The following is a 23,373-nucleotide window of genomic DNA, read 5'->3' as shown; positions in this document are numbered from 1 at the left end:
TGACTTATAGGTGGAAGAGTGGTAAGGGTAGGCAATGGGGGTCAAGTGACTTGCCCAGGGTCACACAGCTGGGAAGTGTCTGAGGCCGGATTTGAACCTAGGACCTCCAGTCTCTAGGCATGGCTCTCAATCCACTGAGCTACCCAGCTGCCCCTGTGCCATATATTTTTACTAGGTATCTTTCCAGTTTGTATGAATATAAATGTAAACTTCAATTTTTTTTACTTAAACATATACAAATGTTTTGTTTTTTTAGGAGATTAAAAGTAGTGTCAGAAACTGCTTCAGTTTAATATGCATTTGGGGCCAATCACTTTACATCTGTGTCTTGGCTTCTTTAGTTGTAAAATGAGGATGATTTTATATTTGTACCAAGTGTTTCACAGGATCGTTATGAAGAAAAGACGTTATAAATCTTAAATCCACGAATAAAGGAGAATATTGAGTTTTTCTTGGTACCCTTATGAAATAAAAGTATAAGACCTAACTCTTACCTCAGTCTTGTTGGGAGACAAGAGACATAGTAAAATAACTAGAGATGAGTTGTTAGCCTTTTCTTTATGATCTCAAATCCTGCTTTTGCCTACAGTAATCTTCTTTTCCTTCCTCTGAATTCCTGATTGTTTGTACCACATTTATTTTAGTATTATATCCACTCCCAACCCCACCCCCAGTTTTGCTTGTAAAAGACTTTTCCTTCCTGTTCCATCTTAAATGCTCCTGGAATAGTAGTGGTACTGTGGAAAGGAGTATTGAATTTGGAGTCGGATGACATGACTTTGAATCTTGCCTCTGCTACTTATTAGCTTCATTATCTTGAGCAAATCACTTAACTTTTCTGGGACTCATTTTCCTTATCTGTACAGTGAGAGAAAGGGCATTTGCACTAGATAACTTAAGTCTCTTTTATTTCTAATCGTGATCCCTAGATTTTTTGTGGCACTTTACCTTGATCTGTCCTGTGTGGCTATCACATTCTCCTTTTTACCAGTTATTTGTGTACAGATTCGACCACCCCCCAAATGGTAATCATCCCAAGAGGAGAGACTCTGGCTAGCACAGTATCTTGTATGGAGTATTAAAATGGATGTTTGTTAAATTATTTTTAAAAAAATTTGTATATCAGGTGTTCCCATTTTGTGTGTATTTGTCCCTCTTCAGTTTTCTCAACATGATAACCTTGCAAATAGTAAGTACATAGTAGATTTTTATTGGTAGATTAAATTGATCAGAAGCCAAGCCATATCTGAGCCATAAGAAATTAGAAGAGAAAAGGGTATTGTGAGCTAGAACAATAGAAAAGATTTTCACAGAGAGAACTTAGAACTGTAGAACTTAAAGGTGTATTTGAGATCATCTATTTAATTCATATATCCTGGGTTCCTCAGGAAAGGAGGATTTAGATATCTGTAGTAGTGAGGAGAGAGCTTACTAGATAGAAGCAGAGAGTGACAAGTGGAAATTTTCTTCCTTAGTGGACATCCTGTTCCCCACAGAACCTGTTCCAAACTTTCTCTAGGTTCCTATATTTCTTCCTGGCTCTCTTCTTTCAGCTGAAGACCTGGTCTCTACTAAGAAAATGAAGATTTTGTTATTGTTGTTATGAGCCATTTCTTTTTTCTCTCCATCTCAAAAAAACACTTAACAGGGGGCAACTGGGTAGCTCAGTGAATTGAGAGGTGGGAGGTCCTAGGTTCAAATCTGTCCTCAGACATTTCCTAGCTGTGTGATCCTGGGCAAGTCATTTAACCTCCATAGCCTAGCCCTTACTGCTCTTCTGCCTTGGAACCAATACACAGTATTGATTATAAGAAAGAAGGTAAGGGTTTAAAAAAAAAACAAACGAAACACTTAACAGCATTTTCCCGCTCTCTCCTCCAACAGCATTTTCCCGCTCTCTCCTCCCTTCTGCCAGATGTTGATAATGAGGCTATTTTTTTCTTTTGCCAAGGCCAACCCCACCACATGTGCCCTGGATTCCATTCCTTTCCTTTTCCAGCCAATTGCCCCATCTAGAACATTCCTTCCTCCCACCTCCTTAACCACCTCCCTATCTCCTGAGCACTTCCCTACTGCCTTTCACCGTGCATTCTCTTGTTCTTAACAAACCTTCCCTTCCATGCCATCCCCACAGGCTCTTGTCCAATATCTCTCCTTTCTTAGTCAGATGCCTAGAAAATTTTGTCTGGTTTCAACTGCCTTTACTTCTCTCACATTTTGCAGTGTGGCTTCTGATTGTGTTGTGTAACTAAAACTGCTCTCTCCAGAGTTTCTAGTGATGTCTTAATTGCTAAGTCTGATGGCATCATGATCCTCATCCTTTTTGACCTTTTGCTGCATTTAATATTATTGACTGCATTGTTATTTGATACTTTTCCCATCTACAGGTTTTCATAACACTGTTCACTCCTTGTCCTTAAATGACTGTACTTTCTCAGTCTTTGCTAGCCTTTTATACATTTCATACCTTCTCCTATTCTGAGCCCCTTTCTCTACCCTCATTGATGAACTTGGTGAACTTCCTTGGCTTCAGTTATATCTGCAGACGATTAACAGGTTTTTCCAACCCCAGGCTTTTTCCCTAGCTCTATTCCCATATTACCAACTGGTTATTGGACACATCAAAACGTTTTGGAGGTGTTTCAATATAACATGTCCAAAATAGAACTTTTCCTACTCTCAACCCTCCCCTATCCCCATGCCTTCTCCTCTTTTTCTCTTCAGTACCAATAATTCTAGTCTCCACATTCAGTAACCTTAACATTATCCTTGACTCCTCACTTCCTCACCTTGTATACCCAGTTATCGGATCTTATATCTAACTTCACATCTCTGAGTTCTTTCCAATTGTACAATTGGTTCACTCTTATTACCACTCCTTTCCAGTATTCTTGTACTACTAACATGCTTATTGGCTTCCCAGCCCCAGGCCATTGTCCGCCTCTGTTCCCTCCAACTATCCTCCATAGCTGCCAGAGTGATTTTTCTTTTCTTTTTTTTTTCTTCAGGATTTGAACATTTATTATTAATATTTATATTTTTAGAAAAGTTAACATTGTTACCAGAGTGATTTTTCTTGAGTGTGTCTTCACATTCCACTGCTCACTAATTTTCATGGGCTTCTTATTGCTTTTAGAGAAAATTTAAACTCCTCTGTTTGACTTTTAAAGTTTCTTACAGTTTGGCTTTAAACCTAGCTTTCTTCCCTAATTCTACAGGACTTCCCTTTTCCTGAGCTGTATAGTAGAGTGGAGCTAGCCCTGCCCCTTTTCCATAAGCATGGTGCTCCATTTTATACCTGAGTGCCTTTGCACTGGCCATTCCCTCTTTACCTCTGCCTCATCAAAACCCTCATGTCTTTAAAGATGTGCTCAAGCACCACTATTTATGAGTTCTTTCCTGATTTCCCACTGCTAATGCCCTCTTTTCTTAACTATTTTATATTCTATTTATATGCTTATGTTGTCCCCTTTGTTCAAATACAAAATTCCTTGAGAGTAAGGCTTAAAAATTTTTTTCTTTTTGTTTCCTTAGTAGGCACTTAATGCTTACTGATTGGAGGAAGAAATGGTGCTTGGAACCTTTGAAAATTGGAATGAACTTTTATAGAGTAGTAGTAGTAGTAGTAGTAGTAGTAGTAGTAGTAGTAGTAGTAGTAGTAGTAGTAGTAGAAGTAATTTGTGTTGAATATGCAGGTAGGATGGATTTTGATTATGGTTGTCTCTGAAGGTTAGGATTTTCATTAGGGAACATATATATCTGAATTCATTGACTGTATGCAGGGAATTTTTAGTCTTTACTTGTAATTTTGTAAGTCTGTATTCCTGAAAGTTTTATTTTAAAAAAGGGAAAAGGACCTATTTGACAAATAATTGATTGCAGCTCTTTTTATGGTAGCAAAGAGTTGGAAATTGAGGGTTTGTTTATTAATTGAAGAATGGATGAATAAATTATGGTATATAATAGTTGTGGAATACAAGAAATCATGTTATAAGAAATGACAAACAGGATATTAGAAAAATCTGGAAAGACTTGCATGAATTGATGCAAAGTGAAGTAAGTAAAACCAGAATAATATTGTAGATGGTAATAGCAATATTTCTTGATGAACAACTGTGAATAACCTAGTTATTCTCAGCAATATAATATAGTGATCCAAGACAATTCCAGAGACTCATGATGAAAAATGCCACCTGTCCTCCTATTTCATTTTCTTTTTTTTAATCTGAGAATTCTTTCACAAAATGACTAATAATGGAAAAATGCTTTACATGTTTGTACATGTAAAATTTATATCAGATTGCTTGCTGTCTCGAGGTCAGAAAAAGGGACAGAATTTGGAACTTAAAATTTAAGTCAAAAAGTTGAGCATTAAAAATTATTTTTACATGTAATGGGGAAAATATTATTAAAAATAAGTTTATAGAATATCAAATATTAACGTTTTGGTATACCTGAAGGACATTTTTTAAAACCTTTACCTGATATCTTTGAATCAATACTATGTATTGTTTTTAAGACACAAGTACAGTAAGGGCCAAGCAATCAGGGGAGGGAGTGTTAGTGATTTGCCCAGGTTAACACATCTAGGAAGTATCTGAGGCCAGATTTGAACAGTTACACAGGGTTAGCATGAAATTGAACAGGTATGTATGTAAAAGTGCTTTGAACCGTTCAGCAAATATTTATTGAACTTCTATGATGTAAGGTATATGTAGGTTGAGACTTAAATAAGATACAAAGAAGTATTTGGCAGCTCCTGTGAAGAAGCTCAGTATGGTTTAGGGAGGAAAAAAATGTGAAAAATTAAATAATGATATAGGAGTGAAATATTAGTGAGCAATGTGAAAGGTTATAAAGTAGTTAATGTAAGCTGGTTGTCAACCCTGAGCAAGTCAATGAGTCACTCCTCAGACAAATCTAAAAACTCGGATACAGAAAAGTTGCATATCTGGATCTTTCATCAGTAGAGGCAGTTTGCACATAGGAGTTCAACATACCACCAAAATTATAAGTCTGGGAGAAAAACAAATAAAAATAATATAGGCAGTGATTTCAGAAGAAAGTAAGATTTTTCTCCTGATTTAGTTTTGGCCAGAGTCTGTGGAATGCTTTGAAGAGGAAAGGAGATAAGGCTTCACCTAGTTTTTGATAGATGTTTGATTATAAGATAAAGAATTTTAGAAAATTGTAGGTAATTTACTTTAGCTTTTTACTTGTGGACATATGAATATAGGTGTTCTGATTATAAGATATAGTTCACTAATTTTGCTGTGGTTGAGAAGTTAAAAACTTAATTTTCTGAGTTTTCGATATTTACTATTTGAATTAAGCTTTTTAAAAATTCCCTCTACAGCAAACTGATCGAGCAAACAGATTTGAGTATCTGTTAAAGCAGACAGAGTTGTTTGCACATTTCATTCAGCCTGCTGCTCAGAAGACTCCAACTTCACCATTGAAGATGAAACCAGGACGTCCAAGAATAAAGAAAGACGAAAAGCAGAATTTGCTGTCAGTTGGAGAGTAAGTAATAACCATTATATCCCCAGGTAAAGATTGCAATGAACATATTTTCTTAATTCTTGTTAAAAAAGATAGGATTAGCTAACCTTTTTAGTCTTATCCACTTGTGTTTTGATGAGAGGATGTACATTGTTTGAAGTTTTACTGCTTTTTAACAAATGCAAGATATATTTTTTAAATGTATATATAATTGTTCAGTATAATGATTAAGAGAAAGGAATGATCATCTTGACTGTTTATGAGAGTTGAAGAGATAAAAGGCACACAGAAAGGGTTTGGAAAGACAGTCTTAGTGAGTTAGTAGATATCTTGTCAGGACATGAAAAATGAGCTTAAAACTAGAAGAAACAAACTAAGGTAGCACAGCAATTGTTTAAAAGGGTGTAGCAGCTCTACAAATATCAGTGTCTTTTATAGGCATAAACACCTACAATGTGCTAGGGATTGAAGGTACTAAAACAAATTGTTCCTTGTCCTTCAGGAAAATTATGGAAGAGAGAAAGTGGGTACATCAATAAGTATTTAAATTGCAATATATTTAAAAAGGTATATTTAGAACTGAAAGTCCAGAGAAGATCAGGCAAAGTTTCTGTGCTGAGTCTAAAAGGCAGAAAGATAAGTATTCTGAGAGTCACAAATGAGAGGAGGAAAGGTCTCCTTTCTCTAGACTAACTTGCTTTAGTTCATTCTTAAAGGGAATGATTAGTATAAAATAAGCCAGAAACATAAATTTTGGCAAGATCATGGTGTGCTATCAGTGCCAAACTGTAGCATCTCCCTTAACTTAAAAACAAATCAAGAAAAGGTTAAATTGTATTCTCTGTGCTCTATTTTGTAAGATACATAAGCTTTAAAAAAAAGTTTAGGAAAGAAATCATTGCCTGAGTGAACCTGAGTTATTTTAAAAAACAAGTCATTTAGAACTTAATTTCCTGTAAGATTAAAACCATTACCTCACTGTTTGGGCACCACTTTACAAACAGTATCATTCTAATATATAATAGATATACTTAAATTGCTTCAAAGTTATAAAGTATTTTGCCACTTAAATATTTTCATATAATACTGAATTACTAAGTGCAGTATACTGGGTTAGGCAGAGAGATCAATACTATGTATTATACTCACATGCCTAGATGTTAGCTTGTCTTGAGACAAGTGAGGAAAAGGCTAATGGATACTGTTAGATGATATGAAATTTTTTGTAAAGGTAAAGCAGATTTTTTAAACTTAATTTTTGTTTGGACATTACACAGCTTATATTTTGATTTTTTTGCTTTATGGTTTTGATGGTTGTAATAAGAGTGGTGGCCTCTTTTTCTTTTGTCTGAAAAACAACTTCTGAGCTTGAGAGTTGCCTAGGTATTGGTTAACTGAGGTATTATTAAACACTAAGTATTAACTTTGTAATTTTTCTCACATTAATGTAGACTTTTTTGGAAATTAAAAGCAAACATCTTTATTCAGAGACAACTTATTTAAAACTTAAAATAGGATATTTTATAAAAACTTAATAGTATGCGATTTTATTTTTAGATTGGTTTTCAGTGACATATCGACGACATAAGGAATTGGAATATTGACATAGCTAAATGTAGAAATCTGTCTAATCTTTGAAATTCAGATTTTTGATTCATGTCTTTTGAATATATAAAATACTCATAAGATTAGCCTTTCAGGTAGAAAAAAAAACAGATTTTTCTTATGAATTAACTTTACTTTAAAACTCACCTTATTTCTTTTATAGTTACAGGCATCGTCGAACAGAGCAGGAGGAAGATGAAGAGCTGTTAACAGAAAGCTCCAAGGCCACCAACGTGTGCACTCGGTTTGAGGACTCCCCATCATGTGCGTGGGGATAAGGGAGGGACTTGCATCTTGTGGGGAACACATTTTACGTCTGCATTTTTATCTTTAGAAAGTGACACGTGGTCTCTTTATGTTCTTGGAAGCATCTTTTATGTTTTTAGGAAGTATGTGAACTCTTTATGTTTTAGATTAAGTGGCAATGTCTTTAATGCATTTTTGGTATATGTAGTTTCATTTAGACTGCTACATTTTACAGGTTTAGTGTTGGCTGTTTATATACACTTGGAAATGATCTTGGCTTTTATCTCAAGATAAAAGAATCGTTGCATAAAAGCCAGTCTAGGTGGGCCTTTGATTAATTAATCTCATGGTGATGTTGTTAGTGTAGATATTTTCCTACGTGGAATTAATTTGTTATAGTTAGTATCTCTCCAGAATTGAATAGTTTTTTTTCTTTAAACTTGATAATTTTTTGCTTTTGTCTGTCCCTCTTAGATGTAAAATGGGGTAAACTGAGAGATTATCAGGTTCGAGGATTAAATTGGTTAATATCTTTGTATGAGAATGGAATCAATGGAATCCTTGCAGATGAAATGGTATGTTTTTGATAATTTCTAAAGAAAGCCTTATTTTGATGTAAAATATTTCTAAAAGTTTATTGTTATAAAGTTTTAAAATTTAGGTTTATTATTAATAATGTGACAAGTTCACTTTTTTAAGGAGAAATCAATAAGTTAACAACTTTGAGTTAGGGTTAGTTATCTTTCCATTTTTCCATATCTACTTATGTATCTAATAAAAGTTATTTTACTTTAAAATATTTGTTCCTGATTATAAGAAGTAACTAGAAAAGAGAAGATGGTGGAACAATTACCAAAATTTATTAAACCTCCTTGAAAAATAACTCAAAGCCTTGTTGATAGTAGGTCAGTAGTACATGTGAAGGATAACATTTTTCATTGGATATAAATTTATTTTATTTTGTGATTTTCCTTTTTGCTTATTCCTTTTTGATATTCTTTATCATTTCAGTTGTCTTTTAACCTAGTCTTAATGATACGAAGAGTGAAAAAAAGTTTTTTATGACTTGCCTCAAAAATAAGAAAATAAATTAAGAAATATATGTGTATATATATATTTAAGTCCTAGGAGCCTTTGATAATTGGGATGATTGCTTAATTTAAACTAATGAAGTGGTTGGTCCTGGGAGCCACTGTTTAATGATTCTTTTGGGAGGTAGATTTATCTCAGGTTGCTGAATAATCCCATTAGTAATTACTTCACTAGGAAGTCATGGTTGCATGATACCTGAGGTCTATAACTACTTTTTAATATCAAGATATATTTGGTATAAATAGTTTTGGCTCTATTAAAAATATATAATTTTAGATTTTATGAGCTTGGTGAATTCTAGGGTAATACAGAGAGGAATGCTTCCAAATATCAGTTTTTCTTTCTAATGGAGAAAGAACATATGGGAATGAATAATATGAATAGTTACTAAATTTCTCTTTAATTCTTAGTTTTCATTGATTATATTTTAATAACAAAGAATAAAATTGATATGTTTCATTTTTGTCTTCATTATCTATGTAACTTGTAATTTGTTGGCTTAGTTACAGTTCCATTTATGAGGTACCAGAGAGGAATTCCGCATTCTAGATAATAAGACATATAGAGACAGGAGGTCCTAGGTTCAAACCTGGCCTCAGCCACTTCCCAGCTGTGTGACCCTGGGCAAGTCACTTGAACCCCCATTGCCCACCCTTACCACTCTTCCACCTATGAGACAATACACCGAAGTACAAGGGTTAAAAAAAAAAAAAAAAAAAAAAAAGACATGTATTGTAAGTTGTACTATTTGTTTTTAGAAGTTTATTGTTTAATCTTGGATATTTTCAGGGTCTGGGGAAGACACTTCAAACAATTTCTCTTCTTGGATATATGAAACACTATAGAAATATTCCTGGTCCTCATATGGTATTGGTTCCAAAGTCTACTTTGCATAACTGGATGAATGAATTCAAGAGATGGGTACCTACGCTTAGATCAGTTTGTTTGATAGGTGATAAAGAACAAAGAGTGAGTATCTAGCATTTTATTTAATTTTTTTGTTATCAACTATCTTAGTTTTATTGCTTAACCTTAAAATTTCTAATATAAGAGCATTTCTGTATCAGTGGTCTTTAAAATAGTAGTCCAGCTCTGGAAAAGGGTTTGTTGGAGATTATAAAACAGTAGTTTTGGTGTAGGAACACCATGGTTAACAGGATGATGCTAGAATTGACCATTAATAGTCACTAGAAACAATAGTCACCAGAAACATATACTCTAATGCAGTTTTCTTTTCCTCATATGTTCATAAGAGAAGTTTCAGATAATCAAGATTTATTGCATGATGTCTTTGTTCTTCACAAAATCTAAACCTTTAGACTACTGAAGTTTTTTCCTCCTAAATAGAACTTTGTCTTCTGAAAAATGAAAGACTGATGGGATTTATTTATTTTAGGGACTTAGACCTGGTAGCTCAGGATGTGATCTTGTAGACTGCTGTAGTTAGTGTCAAGAAGATCTAGGTTCAGTTTTGCTTCAGCTACCAAGATGTTTGACTCAGTGAAAGACATTTAACTGAGACATTGTGCTGTTATGGTTAGAATGCTGGATGTGGAGTCAGGAACATTTAGATTTGATCTGATTCTGGTTTCTTCACATAAAATAAGGAATCTATACTAAAATGATCTCTAACTAAGTTCCTTTTCCAGTCCTAAATCTCCTTGATCTCCTTGATCTTATGGTCTACTTTTTGGGCATATCATTTAAAATGTATATAATTCATATTTAGTTTAGAAATTTTTTACTGGAAAGTCTACATACATAATCCTTTCCTGCTGAATAAATAAGTATATTTTAACTTATTATTCCTACTTTTTTCTCTTGTGTATTTAATGCCAATTTAATTTTTCCTTCTCTTTTTTCTTTATTGCTCTAATTTGGATAAGAAAATCAAGAGAAAGTTTTGTGCTTCATCCCATCTATTCCAATTATTTTTTCCTTTGAAAACAAAACTTCATTTCTTGCAGGAATGTTTAATGTAATATACTAGATCAAAGAGTTAAAATGGGAGGGGGGAAAAGTTTGCCACTTACAGGGAAAGGTGTAAAGTAACACTCACTTTTCCATCCTATTTCCTTCCTTATCTGGAACTCTTCTGTTTTTCTTAAATTGGTGGCATAGAGCTTTCAAGGTGCTCCATTATGTTTCTAATATTATGCTATGGCCCTTAAGTTATCTTTTCTTTAGATTAAAGGTGCCTTAATTCTAAACATGAAGTTTGGAAGAAAATGAAATCTTAATTATAAAATTACAGTTTGCAAATTCATTTTTCCTATCTTTAAAGTACATGGTTTCCCTTATATCCTTGCTTTGAGATAGCTGTAGTGTTTTTTAGGAACAGGAGTAATTTCTGTAGGTGGGAGAGTCTACATACTGCTCTTTAGTAAATAGACTGAGAATTCCAAAAGATTAATAAAGATACTAATGTGGCAGAGGTATAGGACCTAGACAATTCTCTATGTTACCCAAGTAACTCCTAAACCTTGTTTTAGAAATGAAAATAATATAAGGCCAGCTATGTGGATCAGTGGATAGAGAGCCAGGCCTGGAAGGAAACAGGAGGTTCAAATGTGGTCTCACATACTTCCTAGATTTGTTATCCTGGGCAAGTCACTTATCCCCAGTTGCTTAGTTTCTGCCTTTCTACCTTGGGACTAATACTTCTTATCAATTCTAGGACAGAAGGTAAGGATTTAAAAAAAAATGAAAATACTAGGGGAATGGAGAAACACTGGCTATAAGTGTAGTGTTTTGGTGGTATGATTTACATATGAACATATATTCAATTGTGTATTTCCTGTAAGAATCAACTCATTTCTCTCTTGCTTTATAGGCTGCCTTTGTCAGGGATGTATTATTACCAGGAGAGTGGGATGTATGTGTAACATCATATGAGATGCTTATTAAAGAGAAGTCTGTTTTCAAAAAGTTTAATTGGAGGTATTTAGTCATTGATGAAGCTCACAGAATCAAAAATGAAAAATCCAAGGTAATTTAATCTTTAGAAAATCATTTGTTGTAATTAAGGGATTTTGTGAATGTACAAAAAATAATGATTTTGTTTTCTTTTTCTAGTTGTCAGAAATAGTTAGAGAATTCAAGACTACAAATCGTCTACTGCTAACAGGAACACCTCTTCAGAACAACTTGCATGAACTCTGGGCACTTCTCAACTTTTTGTTGCCGGATGTTTTTAACTCAGCTGATGTAAATATTTCTACTTATTGTTTGGGTTGAGAGGCAACATTGTATAGTGGTTAGAGGGCTAGTCTTGCAGTTGGGTAGATCTGACTTCAAGTCCTTCTTCTGGCATATGATGTGGGATCATAAGCAAATCATTCTTCATATCGCAGGCAGTTTTCTTAAAATTAAAAGATACGAAGCTGTATGACTCTAGGCAAGTCACTTAAACTCAGTTGCCTAGCCCTTGACTGTTTGCCTGTCTTAGAATTGATACTAAAAGAGTAGGTAAGTGTTAAAAGAAAAAGTGAGTTGCTTATATGCATTGGTGGAGAGGGTTTCCATACTGGCAGTTCCCTTACACCAATGAAAACACAGATTCAGGTTGGATTACAAAAATTTTGATCTGTAGAGATATAAAATGCAAACTATACCTGACCTTTCAACCGTCTCTCAGGCCACTTAAAACTGTTTAATTAGGAGGAAACCATTATCTCATTTAATGTAAGTCCATTCCACTTTTGGGTAGCTCTCATTAGTAGGACATTTTCAGTGATAGCCTGAATTTACCCCCTTTGCAACTTGCGAGCATTATTCTTAGAGGCCAAACAGATAAATCTAATTCTTCTTACACTTAAGTGTACTTTTAAATTGTTGAAGACAGTTAATCTGTTGTTTTTTAATCTAGTCTTCAGTTTTATTATCTCCATTTCTTTCACTAAATTCTCATGTTTTGATCTTGGGATCTCTCACTGTTTTGTTTGCCCTCCTCCTTATGGCCTGAATTAATTTATTTGTTGCCATTTTGATATTTTATTTTTCCACAGTTACATGTAGAAACAATTTTTAACATTTGTGTTTTTTAATTTGAGTCTCAAATTCTACCTTCCTTCACCTTCCTCCCCTGCTTAGGCCAAGAGATGATAAGCAATCCAATGTAGATTTTACATGTGCAGTGATGTAAAATGTTTTTCTATATTAATTCTTTTGTGGAAGGAAACTAAAAAAATTGAAGTAAGTGAAAAAAAGAGATTCTTTGGTCTATATTCAGACTGCATCATTTCTTTTTCTGGAAGCAGATGGCATTTTTTATCACAAATATTGCCACTGTGTACAATGTCCTTCTGGTTCTGCTCATTTCACTCTGCATCTGTTCATGCAAGTTCCAGGTTTTCCTGAGCTCCTTCTCATCCATTCTTATAGCACAGTGGTATTCCATTATAATCGTATACTAAAACTTACTTAATCATTCCCCAGTTGATGGGCATCCCTTCACTTTCCACTTTGCCATTATGAAAAGAGCTGCTTTAAATATTTTTGTACATAGATGCCTTTTCCTTTTTGTTTTTTAATCTCTTTGGGATACAAACCTAGTAATGATATTGTTGGTCAAAAGATATGTATTGTTTTATAACCCTTTGAGCATAGATCCAAATTGATCTCCAGAATGATTGAATCAGTTCATAACTCCCTTAACAAGGCTTTAGGGCCTCTATTTCACCACATCCCTTCCAAGTTTTGTCATTTTCCTTTTCTGTAATAATAGCCAATCTGAGAGGTGTGAGGGTGGTACCTCAGAATTTTTTTAATTTTCCTTAGAGCATTTTTCCTATATGCTAAAGGTAGCTTTACTTACTTTGTCTGATATCTGCCTATTCATATCTTTTGACCATATATCAATTAGGTGATGACTTAAACATTTTTATACATTTGGCTCATGTATTTGAGAAGTGAGGTCTTTATTAAACTTGTACAATTTATTTTTCACCATTTTGATTACTGTCTTAACTTCCACTTTGTTTTCCTTTGTTTATCAACTACCTTTCTCCTTTCAGCATGTCAGTCCTTGAAAGTGTTTTGCTTCTGACTATGGCCTCCCCAACTTTGCCCTCCTTTCTATTGTTCCCATCCTTCTCTTATCCCTTTCCCCTCCTGCTTTTCTATAAGGTAAGGTAGTTTTCTATATCCAAATGAATTTATAAGTTCTTCCCTCTTCAAGCTAATTCCAATGAGAGTAACATTCAAGGGCTCGTTCCCCACATCTTCCCTTTTACTATAAAAGTTCTTTTGTACCTAAATATGAAATATTGATCCCACTCTACCTCTCTCTTCTCCACCAATCATTTTTTTATTCCTTGATTTTATTTTTTTAGATACCATCCCATCTTATGCAACTTGCTCACCTTGTCCCCAGTTTATGTATAATCTTTCTAACTGCCCTAATGATAAAATTCTTAGAAGTTACAAGAATCATCTTCTCATGTTGGGATATAAACAGTTTAATATTATTGAATGATTTTTGATTTCTCTTTCCTGTTTACCTTATTTGTGCTTCTCTTGAATATTGCTTAGATTTTAGAGTCAAATTTTCCATTGAGCTTTGGTCTTTTCATCAGGAATTTTTGAAAGTTGTTTATTGCATTGAATATCCATTTTTTCCCCCTGAAAGATTGTGCTCAGTTTTGCCAAGTAGGTGATTCTTGAAGTCCTAGCTCCTTTGTCCTCTGGAATATCATATTCCAGGCCCTTTGATCTTTCATTGTAGAAGCTGTTAAATATTGTATTAATCTGACTATGGCTTTATGATATTTGAATTGTTTCTTTTTTGGCTGCTTCCAATATTTTTTCCTTTACCTGGAATTCTCAGATTTGGTTAATGATATTCCTGGGAATCTTCCTTTGGGGGAGATTGGGAGATTTTTCAATTTCTAGTTTGCCCCTTTGATTCTAGAATATCAGGGCAGCTTTTTGTGATATCTTCTTGAAATAGGATGCCTAAGTGCTTTAAAAAAATTTTTTTTTCATGGCTTTCATGTAGTCCAGTAGTTCTTAGATTATCTTTCCCAGATTTATTTTCCAGGTTAGTTGTTTTGCCATTGAGATATTTTACATTTTATCCCATTTTTTCATTTTTTTGACTTTGATTGTTTCTTGATGTCTCATGGAGTTATTTGCTTCCATTTGTCCAATTCTGATTTTTAAGTCATGATTTTCTTGAGTGAGCTTTTTTTGTGCTTCCTTTTCAGTTGGCCAGTTCTACTTTGTAAGAATTTTTTCCTTAGTTAATGTGTGTATCCTGTTTTTACATATGGCCAATTTGCTTTTTAAGTAGTTTTTCTTTTTTAGTGTATTTTTGTCTTTTTCCACTTGGCCAATTCTGCTTTTTAAGGAATTCTCTTCATTGGATTTTTGTGCCTCTTTTAACATTTGACCTATGCTGTTTTTTAAGGTATAAATTTCTTCAATATTTTTTGTGACTCCTTTATCAAGCCATTAACTCTTTTTATGCTTTTTCTGTATTACTCTCATGTCGTTTCCCATTTTTCTTCTGCTCTTATTTGATTTTTAAAATCCTTTTTGAGCTCTTCCCTTAATTCTTTTTGGGCTTGAAACCAGTTCCTAATTTTCTTTGAGGCTTTGGATGCAGCAATATTGACTTTGTTGTTTTCTGAGTTTGTGTTTTGGTATTCCCTGTCACCAAAATAACTTTTCATGTTGAGTTTCGTTTTCTGTTTGCTCATTTTCCAGTCTTTTTCTTTTCTTTTAACTTAAAAAACTTTTAAATCTTTGGACTCTTTAACTGTGCTATGTCCCCAAAGTTCAGGTTCTTTGTTCAAACATCTCCAGTGCTAGCTCTGGGGAGCTATAACTTTTCATTTCTTCCAAGGTGGTATGATCTAAGGAGAGGTGTGTTTAGTACTCTCCTCGTCTGTGCTTTGGTCTGTTAGCAACTAGAAGCACTCTTTTTCTGCCTTGGAACTGACCAGGGTCCCTGTTCTTCTGTAACAATAAGTGCTGGTTTACATTAGTGCTCCTCATCATCCTGAGACTATGACCCGGGACTGTCACCTGGATCTGTGTATGGGCAATGCAACAGTGTTGCACCCAGAGCCAGCAAAGGGACCTCAGTAATCTCCTTTTGAGCAGTTATCTGACACCATCCCCTTTCCCCCTTTTTTTCCATTCCTTACCACCTGTGACTGAGAGCTCCAGAAGCCTTTGCTATTCATTCGGTTACCCCAAAAGTAGTGAGATGGGTCCTATCTTGGTTTGTTTCCCTGCACTCACTTCTACCCTGGTGTGTTAAATCTTTTATACTGGTCTTCTAGGTTGTTTTGAGTAAAATAAGGGTTGAATATTTTTGCCTTTTGTATGTTGTCATTAATTCCATCAACTTAGGGTGCCCACTGAATGTACAAAGACCTAGACCAGAGTCTTTTCTTCATTTGAGAGGATCTCTAAGAGGCAAGGATCAGATGGTATAAGAAAGTTTGATGGAAGGAATACTGATATCTATGCACAAATCCATTGAAGGATGCTAGTTGTCCTTTTAGAGATTTACCCAGTTTTCATTTTATGTTTATTCTTTGGGTCATTAGAACTTCATTCCTGAGTTTTTCATATCTGTCCTAGGTGACTTACCCCATAGAATTTCAGACTGTTCGATACTAACTTTTCTTTTAACTTTTTGAAGCCTACTTTTCTAAAAATTAGAGTGGTGTTCCCATCTTTTTCTACCCCAGATTATTAATTGGAAGATAGACTGCACATTTCTTCCTAAGCATAGAAATTTTTAGCTACTATGCTTGGGGAAGAAAGTGCTCCAATAGATGTTAAGTAAAGTCCTTTTTCATTATTACATTTTTGTGCCAGGAAATGATGTTTATTGAATGTCTCCCTCCCCCACCCCCCATCTCTTTCCAGGTAGAATGTAGTGTAGTTTGATGACAATATAGTGATCCCTCCCCTAATTGCAGTAGTTATGTTCCAGAGACCCCTGTGATAGGTGAAAATTTGTGAAGTAGTGGGAGAGCAAGCAGACTGTTACAGTCACTGAGCCAATCAGTGCCCAGGATACAGAACACAATGCTGAGGTTGGTTGCCTTTCATTCCATTAGCCAATAGTGTACAATCTCACGTTGGCAAACTTGAAAAAGTTGTTGTGGCATACTGCATTTCCATTGTGTACAGTACAGTATTCATCTGCAAAATCTTTCGATATAGTGAAAACTATGCATTACAGGATTAGATTTTTTTTCAAACCAATGATACAGTGAAGTCATGATGAGTGAACTAAGATATAGTGAGGGACAACTGTATAAGTTTCTACTTAACATTGATCTTAGTTGCTGTCCCCTGTCCTTTTTATGAATGTTGTAAATCCTCTTGTAGCATATCTTTTCTTTTAGCTTACAATTCCTTGTACTTTAATCCATACTTTTCCAGAATTAAATCTAGCTATACTATCAAATTTCAGTAATAATGTTCTGTGGTGGTTTGCCTCCTTGCATTAGGATTTCTAGTTCATCTTGTTTTTTTACTCATATTTTATATGTGTTTACAGATACCTGAGGTTATTTATAAGTTTGTTTCCTGGGAATTACTGGGAAGCTGTACTGGTATTCTTTGATTATTGTGGCAGTTTTCTTCTCCCTAAGGCTTTTCAGTTTAAGACCTTTTTGTTTCTGTTTCTAAAACTCAAGGTAAATATTTCTTTCCAACTTGTTAGGTATACTTCAATTCTGTCAATGGTCTGTCATCCCTATATTTTAACCCAATCAATCAATGCAAAAATCATTCTAACATGCCACTTAAAAATTATTTAGGGGCAGCTGGGTGGATTGAGAGTCGGGCCTAGAGACGGGAGGTCCTAGGTTCGAATCTGGCCTCAGACACTTCCCAGCTGTGTGACCCTGGGCAGGTCACTTGACCCCCATTGCCCGCCCTTACCAATCTTCCACCTATGAGACAATACACAGAAGTTAAGGGTTTAAACAAACAAACAAAAAATTAAAAAAAAATTGTAATTTACATGTTATACATTTCCACACAAGTTTTCCCAGCTCATATGATCGAACTTCTCTATCTTTCCTTTCCCCTTCTGGTATTAGCAGACAATTTGATCTGGGTTATACATGAATTATGTAAAACATTTCCATGTTGTTCATTTTTGTGAGTAATCTTATAAAAATCAAAACCCCAAAACATAAACCCAAGTAAACAACTGAAAATGTATCTGCTTTCATCTAAATTTTGGCTCCTGCAGCTCTTTTTCTGGAGGTGCATAGCCTGTTTTATCACAGTTATCCTGAATTATTGTATTGCTGATAGTAGCTAAGTCTATCGTGGTAGATTGTTCCACAGTATTGCTGTTTCCTTTTATGTTAGTTCATGTAGATCTCTCTAGTTTTTTTCTGAAATCCTCTTGTTCATCATTCCTTACAGCATAATAGTATTCCATCACCATCATATACCACAATTTGTTCAACCATCCCCAGGTGATGGACTTCTCCTTAATTTCCAATTCTTTGCCACCACAAAAAGAGACATGTCACTTTCTTATCTGTTTGTTGCTTCTCATATTTGTCTTTTTTATTGCCCTTGGTTATGAGAATAGTACATGTTTCTCAAAAGTCTTTAGTGGCTTGCCCAGGACATCATAATTTCCCCAAATTTTTCTTAGTCCTTAAAGGGGCTATATCATTTGTCGTAATGCGAAGCACCAGAAATGATAAGTAAGTCAACTGGTTTGACATCTTAGAAGGGTCTCTCTGTGTCATGTCTTTGTTAGATTGTCTAAGTGGACAGTAGCTGCTGATAGTATTATTGAGTTGATTTTTAAAATTGCCTCCGTACCCTCATTAGAGAAGTTGCCAACCACCATACTCATTATCCTCTGAGGAGTACTCGATGCCGTTTTTCTTGATAGCACTTTTTTGGATATATGTCATCATTCTTTGGAGGATAAGTTGCCACTTCCTTTTCATAGAGTTCAGCCCTCTCCTTTTTAGGAAGTGGCTCATTATTTGATCTCTTTTCTTTTGATAGAATTTAAGCTCTTTTGTAGTGGAGATTGTTTCATTTTTGTTTTTGTATCCCCAGTTAATAGTAATACAATTTTTGTTAGGGCAGAAGTTTGTTTGCCACTGACTAGACATGTAATCAGTCTTTTCAAAGAACTATGTTTTGTGCATGGGTATATTGTATATTCTAGTTTCTTCTTCTATGAATCTTTGTTTATTAATTTTATTGTGGTTTGGCTTAGTGAAAAAAATTTTTTAAGCCATTTCTTCCATCTTAGAATTAATATTGTGTTTTAGTTCCAAGGCAGAAGAGCGGTAAGACTTAGGCAGTGGGAGTTAAGTGACTTGCCCAGGGTCACACAGCTGGGAAGTGTCTGAGGTCAGATTTACCTTAAGGCCTGACTTGCAATCCACTGAAGTACTAGCTATCCTCTAGTGACAAACTTTTAAAAGAATATATTGTTTGGAATATTAAATAACATTTTCTTATTAACTGGGTCTTTTTTTTTACTTTAGTTTTTTATTATTTTTTACTTTGCTTATTGTTTTTGTTAGGAGTTACATAGCATTTAATGAGGCATTTATTTTATTTGTATAGATGGATATTCTGGGCTTATGCTTGAATCTTTGCCTTAAAACATATTAGTTGAAAAATGCTTTTTATTATTCAAATCCAACAGAAATACTAATCTTAAAACTATGTATATGTGAGATAAAAATTAATAGTTTTAATTATACCTCTAATAACTTGGTTCAAATCTGACAAGCAGTCTTCTTCCCAAGTAAAAATGTTTCCCTTATTTTCCCCCTCTTCTTTTGTGAAGCTGAGTAAGAAGATAGGGTATTGTTTTTCTATTATTATTTAGTTTTGGTTGACAGTAAGTTTCTGGAAATCCCCCAAAAACTTTTTTTTTAATTTAAATTAAAAAAAAATTTTTTTTAACCCTTACTTTCCACCTTAGAATCAATACTGTGTATTGGGTCCAAGGTAGAAGAGTGGTAAGGGCTAGGCAATGGGGGTTAAGTGATTTGCCCAGGGTCACACAGCTGGGAAGTGTCTGAAGCCAGATTTGAACCCAGGACCTCCTGTCTCTATTTCTGGCTTTCAATCCAGTGAGTTACCCAGCTGCCCCATCAATGCATTTCTGACAGAATAATGAGAGAGTAGTATATCTCTTACGGAACTTACAAACAGTCTTTTAGTACAAGGTATTTTTAAGAATAAAGTGCTACTGTATAAAATGAGAGGTTTGGATTAAATGGCTTTTAAGTTGCCTTCTAATCCTAATATCCATGAGTCTAAATCATTGGGAGAATATGGCAGGGGAGAGGTCAAAAAGCTACCTCTTTTTGGTTGTATGTTTATATTTTTCTAATTTTTGTCTTGTCAAAATAGGACTTTGATTCATGGTTTGATACGAATAACTGCCTCGGGGATCAAAAGCTAGTTGAACGTCTTCACATGGTAAGTTGGGTGTTTTTATTTTATAGTAGTTTTAGAAATACTAATTGAAATAAAAAATGAAACAAAGAAGGCTGGGTATAATGGATAGCATGCTGGGTTTCAAGTCAGAGAGACCCAAGTTCACATTCCAAGTTCTGGGCAGGTTCATTTAAAATAGCTGTGTACTTCAGGCAACTCCTTAAGACTTAGGAAAGTCCTAGACTAGTTCTGGCCTGCATTATTGAGAAGAGTTCTCATATTGGCATCTACTCCATGCTAATAAACTACACCTTTGTCTATTTGTATGTGAAGAATGAAAATAATTATATGGTAGCTAGTGTATTGTTTAGAAATCAGAAAGAGTCTAGGTATCTTTGGTTAGTTGTAAAATTTCAGGGTTATCAAGTATCCTATAGTTTCTTTATCTTGGAAAAGGAAGGAGAGTGATACCATGGGATAATTTTCCTTAAACATGTAAGGGGAGATTTTTAGGTATTTATAGATATATATATATTTAAAGTGTGGCCGCCAGGAATCAACAATTCAGATTGATTCCATAATTAAAATAGACCCACCTCAGCATCCAGTTTAAGGTAGTTTATTTACAATTAGGAGGGTAAGAGGTAGGTAAATAGAGAGAGGGAGAGGCCAGTCCAGGCCTGAGAGAGAGGCTTAAAAGTCTAATTAAACTAAGTTACAAGCCACAAGACTTTAGAAATCATAGAGGCTATAAGCCTACTTAAGGCAGAGTTTGGAAACGCCAAGGAAGTCAGCCTAACTTACCCATGTGACAATTCAGAGTAGAAGCATTCTGAGGTCTCAGCCGAGCACCTTCAGCCCCAAGTCCAAAGCTGGAACTCCTGAACTCTTGAACTTCTGAACTCCCTCCACTCCTGAACTAACTTTACCAGGTTGTAACCACGTATTTAAAGAGATAGCAGTCCCTTGTTCTTGATTTGATACTTATTGTCATGTGTGGTTAACTCCACTCCCCTTTTGAGGGAGGTGGGGATGATATAATCTAGATTGCCACATGTGATTAAATTATCTCCACTTCCCCTGAGGGAGGTGGGGATGATATAATCTAGATGCCTAGGGTAAGTAGATTTTTGACTATGAATGGGCTAGAGTTAATTTCATTTACACAAACACTTAGGAGTTTTGCTACCATAGGCTAAATGTGACTGACCAGAAGGGCATGTTTATTGTGATAAAAGACAAAAAAGCTAATGTTAGACAGCATTAGCAATGATGATGAATGTAATCTTTTGACAACAGGTTTGTTCCTTTTTGTATGGGTCAGACCATGTTTGAAGTTTTGAATATAGTTCTGAATGTTGTCAAAGGAAGACATTGAGAAACTCTAGGGTGTGTTTAAAGATTTGGGAATAGGTAATGAGAAGTATGCTTCTTCTGTGTCCCTTTTCCATGCCTTTATGTAGGCTTTCTCTCAGACCTGCTGTTCATGATGTTCTTGTCTCTAGAATCCATGGATTCCTTAAAAACTCAGTTCTATCCCCTCTGACATGAATCATTTTTGGATCCCTCAGCTGCTAGTTTTTCCCTCATGAGAAACTGTCTGATGTTTGCCTTGTGTATGTTGCATGCTTACTGAACATGTTGAGATTGTTTTTTTCCATGAGCATGTGGGCTTCTTGATGGTAGCAGGGATGGTTTTGTTTTATTCAGTGCCTAGCATATTGGAATGCTGCAGATGTGCTTGTTGAATTGATGATATGCAGGGATTTGATGCCACCATGTTGAAGTTTAGGCGAAAGGATTAAGGATATGTAATCTGGAGAAAAAAATATTTGTTTTGAATATTTGAAATTCCATTATGTAAAAGAGGGTTTAATTTATTGTGTAGTAGGACCAGGAAAATTAGAATGGTTAGAGAAGTTGAATGAGTTGCTTTAATGAGATTGATTTGCAAATGAACTTTTGAAACATGATTTGTGAGTTTATTGTATTTATGGGAAGCTAGGTGGCTCAGTGAATATAGTGCTGTCTTGTGCCTGAAGTCAAAGATATTCTTTTTTTCCCCAAGTTCAAATTTGGCTTCAGACACTTATGTAACTAGTTATATGACCTTGGGCAAGTCAGTTAAACTGGTTTGCCTCAGTTCCTCATCTATAAAATGAGCTAGGGAAGAAAATAGCAAACTATTCCAAAATCTTAGTTAAGAAAATCATAAATGGGGTCATGAATAGTTGAATGTGACTGAAACAACTAAAGAACAGCTAGCTGTTTGTATAGTTGGTTTTGTATATGAGTCATTTAAACAGAACTTGTTAGAGGTTTTCTTTTAGTTCCTTCCCCAGAATAGGTGATAACTTCTCATTATTAGAATCAAGGCTAAATTACTCTAAAGTAATTTCTTTTTACCTTTTTAGTTTTGCCATTTGGTTACTTAGGGTTTTAGGAGAAAATTTTAAACTACATCTTCATTTTAAGAAGGTAATAGTCATCATTTTTATCATAAGACATAAAAAATGACTAAAGTCTAAATAGAAATCCAACCCCCCCATGATTTTTTTCCCATTTCAAAATTATTGTCAGTAATCATCTATGTATTTTAGACAAATTGACAGGACAACATAATTTATTCTTAATTCTACATCCTCCCCCTTCCCCCCCAGGTTTTACGCCCATTCCTTCTTCGTAGAATTAAGGCTGATGTTGAGAAGAGTTTACCTCCAAAGAAAGAAGTTAAAATTTATGTTGGTCTCAGCAAAATGCAAAGAGAATGGTAAGTGATCTGAGACAGTGTTGTTATTACTTAATGATCCCTCACAAATTTCTGTCTGTGCTTCCTATGTCCACTGGTTTACTGCAATAAGTATTATGTACTTTTTTTTTAAAGGAGTAACCTAACCTGTTTGCAAAGCAGTCATTTAGTTTTATTAGGTAGAAAATAGAAATGATATAACTCACCTAAATGCAATTTTTATGAGATGATCACATATCTCTCTATATACCTATACTTGCAGTATATACCTATAATTGCAATAATCTTCAAAGGGTCACATTTGAGAGGTTCACTTGATTTAAAGATAAAGACAGTTTTAGGTTAGTAATTTAATTGAAAAAATTAATTATTATCGTCTTTTTCACGTTATCTTCATATCTACCTACCTATCTATCCCTTCTGCCCAGAGATTCAGGGAAAACCAATTCAGCAAAATACTAACCAGTGAATCAGCTGAGTTTGACAACCACTTATGCTGGATTTCTTACCCACATTGATATATTTTTTGAATGCTTAGGGCATGAGCTTGATCATAATTTCACAACATTTATAATGTCACATCTTACTTTGAGATGCTTTCATTTACATTGTAGTCATTACACCATTTTGTTTTCTGGAATATACTTAAACTTTGCATTAGTTTATATCTCCAACTGTGCTTTTCCTAGCTCAATATTTGTTTCTTTTCAATTTCAAAACTCAAAACCAGAAGACTTGCCTGCTTGTTCAGTTTTTGTATTTCTATAATTTTC

The 23,373-nt window shown here is 34.6% G+C and overlaps 1 protein-coding gene across 1 annotated transcript in view; it reads left to right on the top strand.

Annotated features, from left to right (window-relative positions):
* Positions 1–23,373, top strand: part of SMARCA5 (SWI/SNF related, matrix associated, actin dependent regulator of chromatin, subfamily a, member 5) — a 53,880-nt gene that overhangs the window by 11,715 nt on the left and 18,792 nt on the right. Inside the window, exons 3-10 of the mRNA XM_044680373.1 lie at positions 5,357–5,523; positions 7,271–7,371; positions 7,828–7,928; positions 9,235–9,414; positions 11,279–11,434; positions 11,521–11,652; positions 19,825–19,893; positions 22,512–22,621. Of these exons, the coding sequence (XP_044536308.1) occupies positions 5,357–5,523; positions 7,271–7,371; positions 7,828–7,928; positions 9,235–9,414; positions 11,279–11,434; positions 11,521–11,652; positions 19,825–19,893; positions 22,512–22,621 (1,016 nt within the window). The remainder of the gene's footprint in view (positions 1–5,356; positions 5,524–7,270; positions 7,372–7,827; positions 7,929–9,234; positions 9,415–11,278; positions 11,435–11,520; positions 11,653–19,824; positions 19,894–22,511; positions 22,622–23,373) is intronic.

The sequence above is a fragment of the Gracilinanus agilis genome, chromosome 6 (assembly GCF_016433145.1).
Source record: "Gracilinanus agilis isolate LMUSP501 chromosome 6, AgileGrace, whole genome shotgun sequence".
Lineage (NCBI taxonomy): Eukaryota > Metazoa > Chordata > Mammalia > Didelphimorphia > Didelphidae > Gracilinanus > Gracilinanus agilis.
The sequence above is the reverse complement of the archived record's forward strand: the minus strand, read 5'-3'. Positions and strand labels throughout refer to the sequence as shown.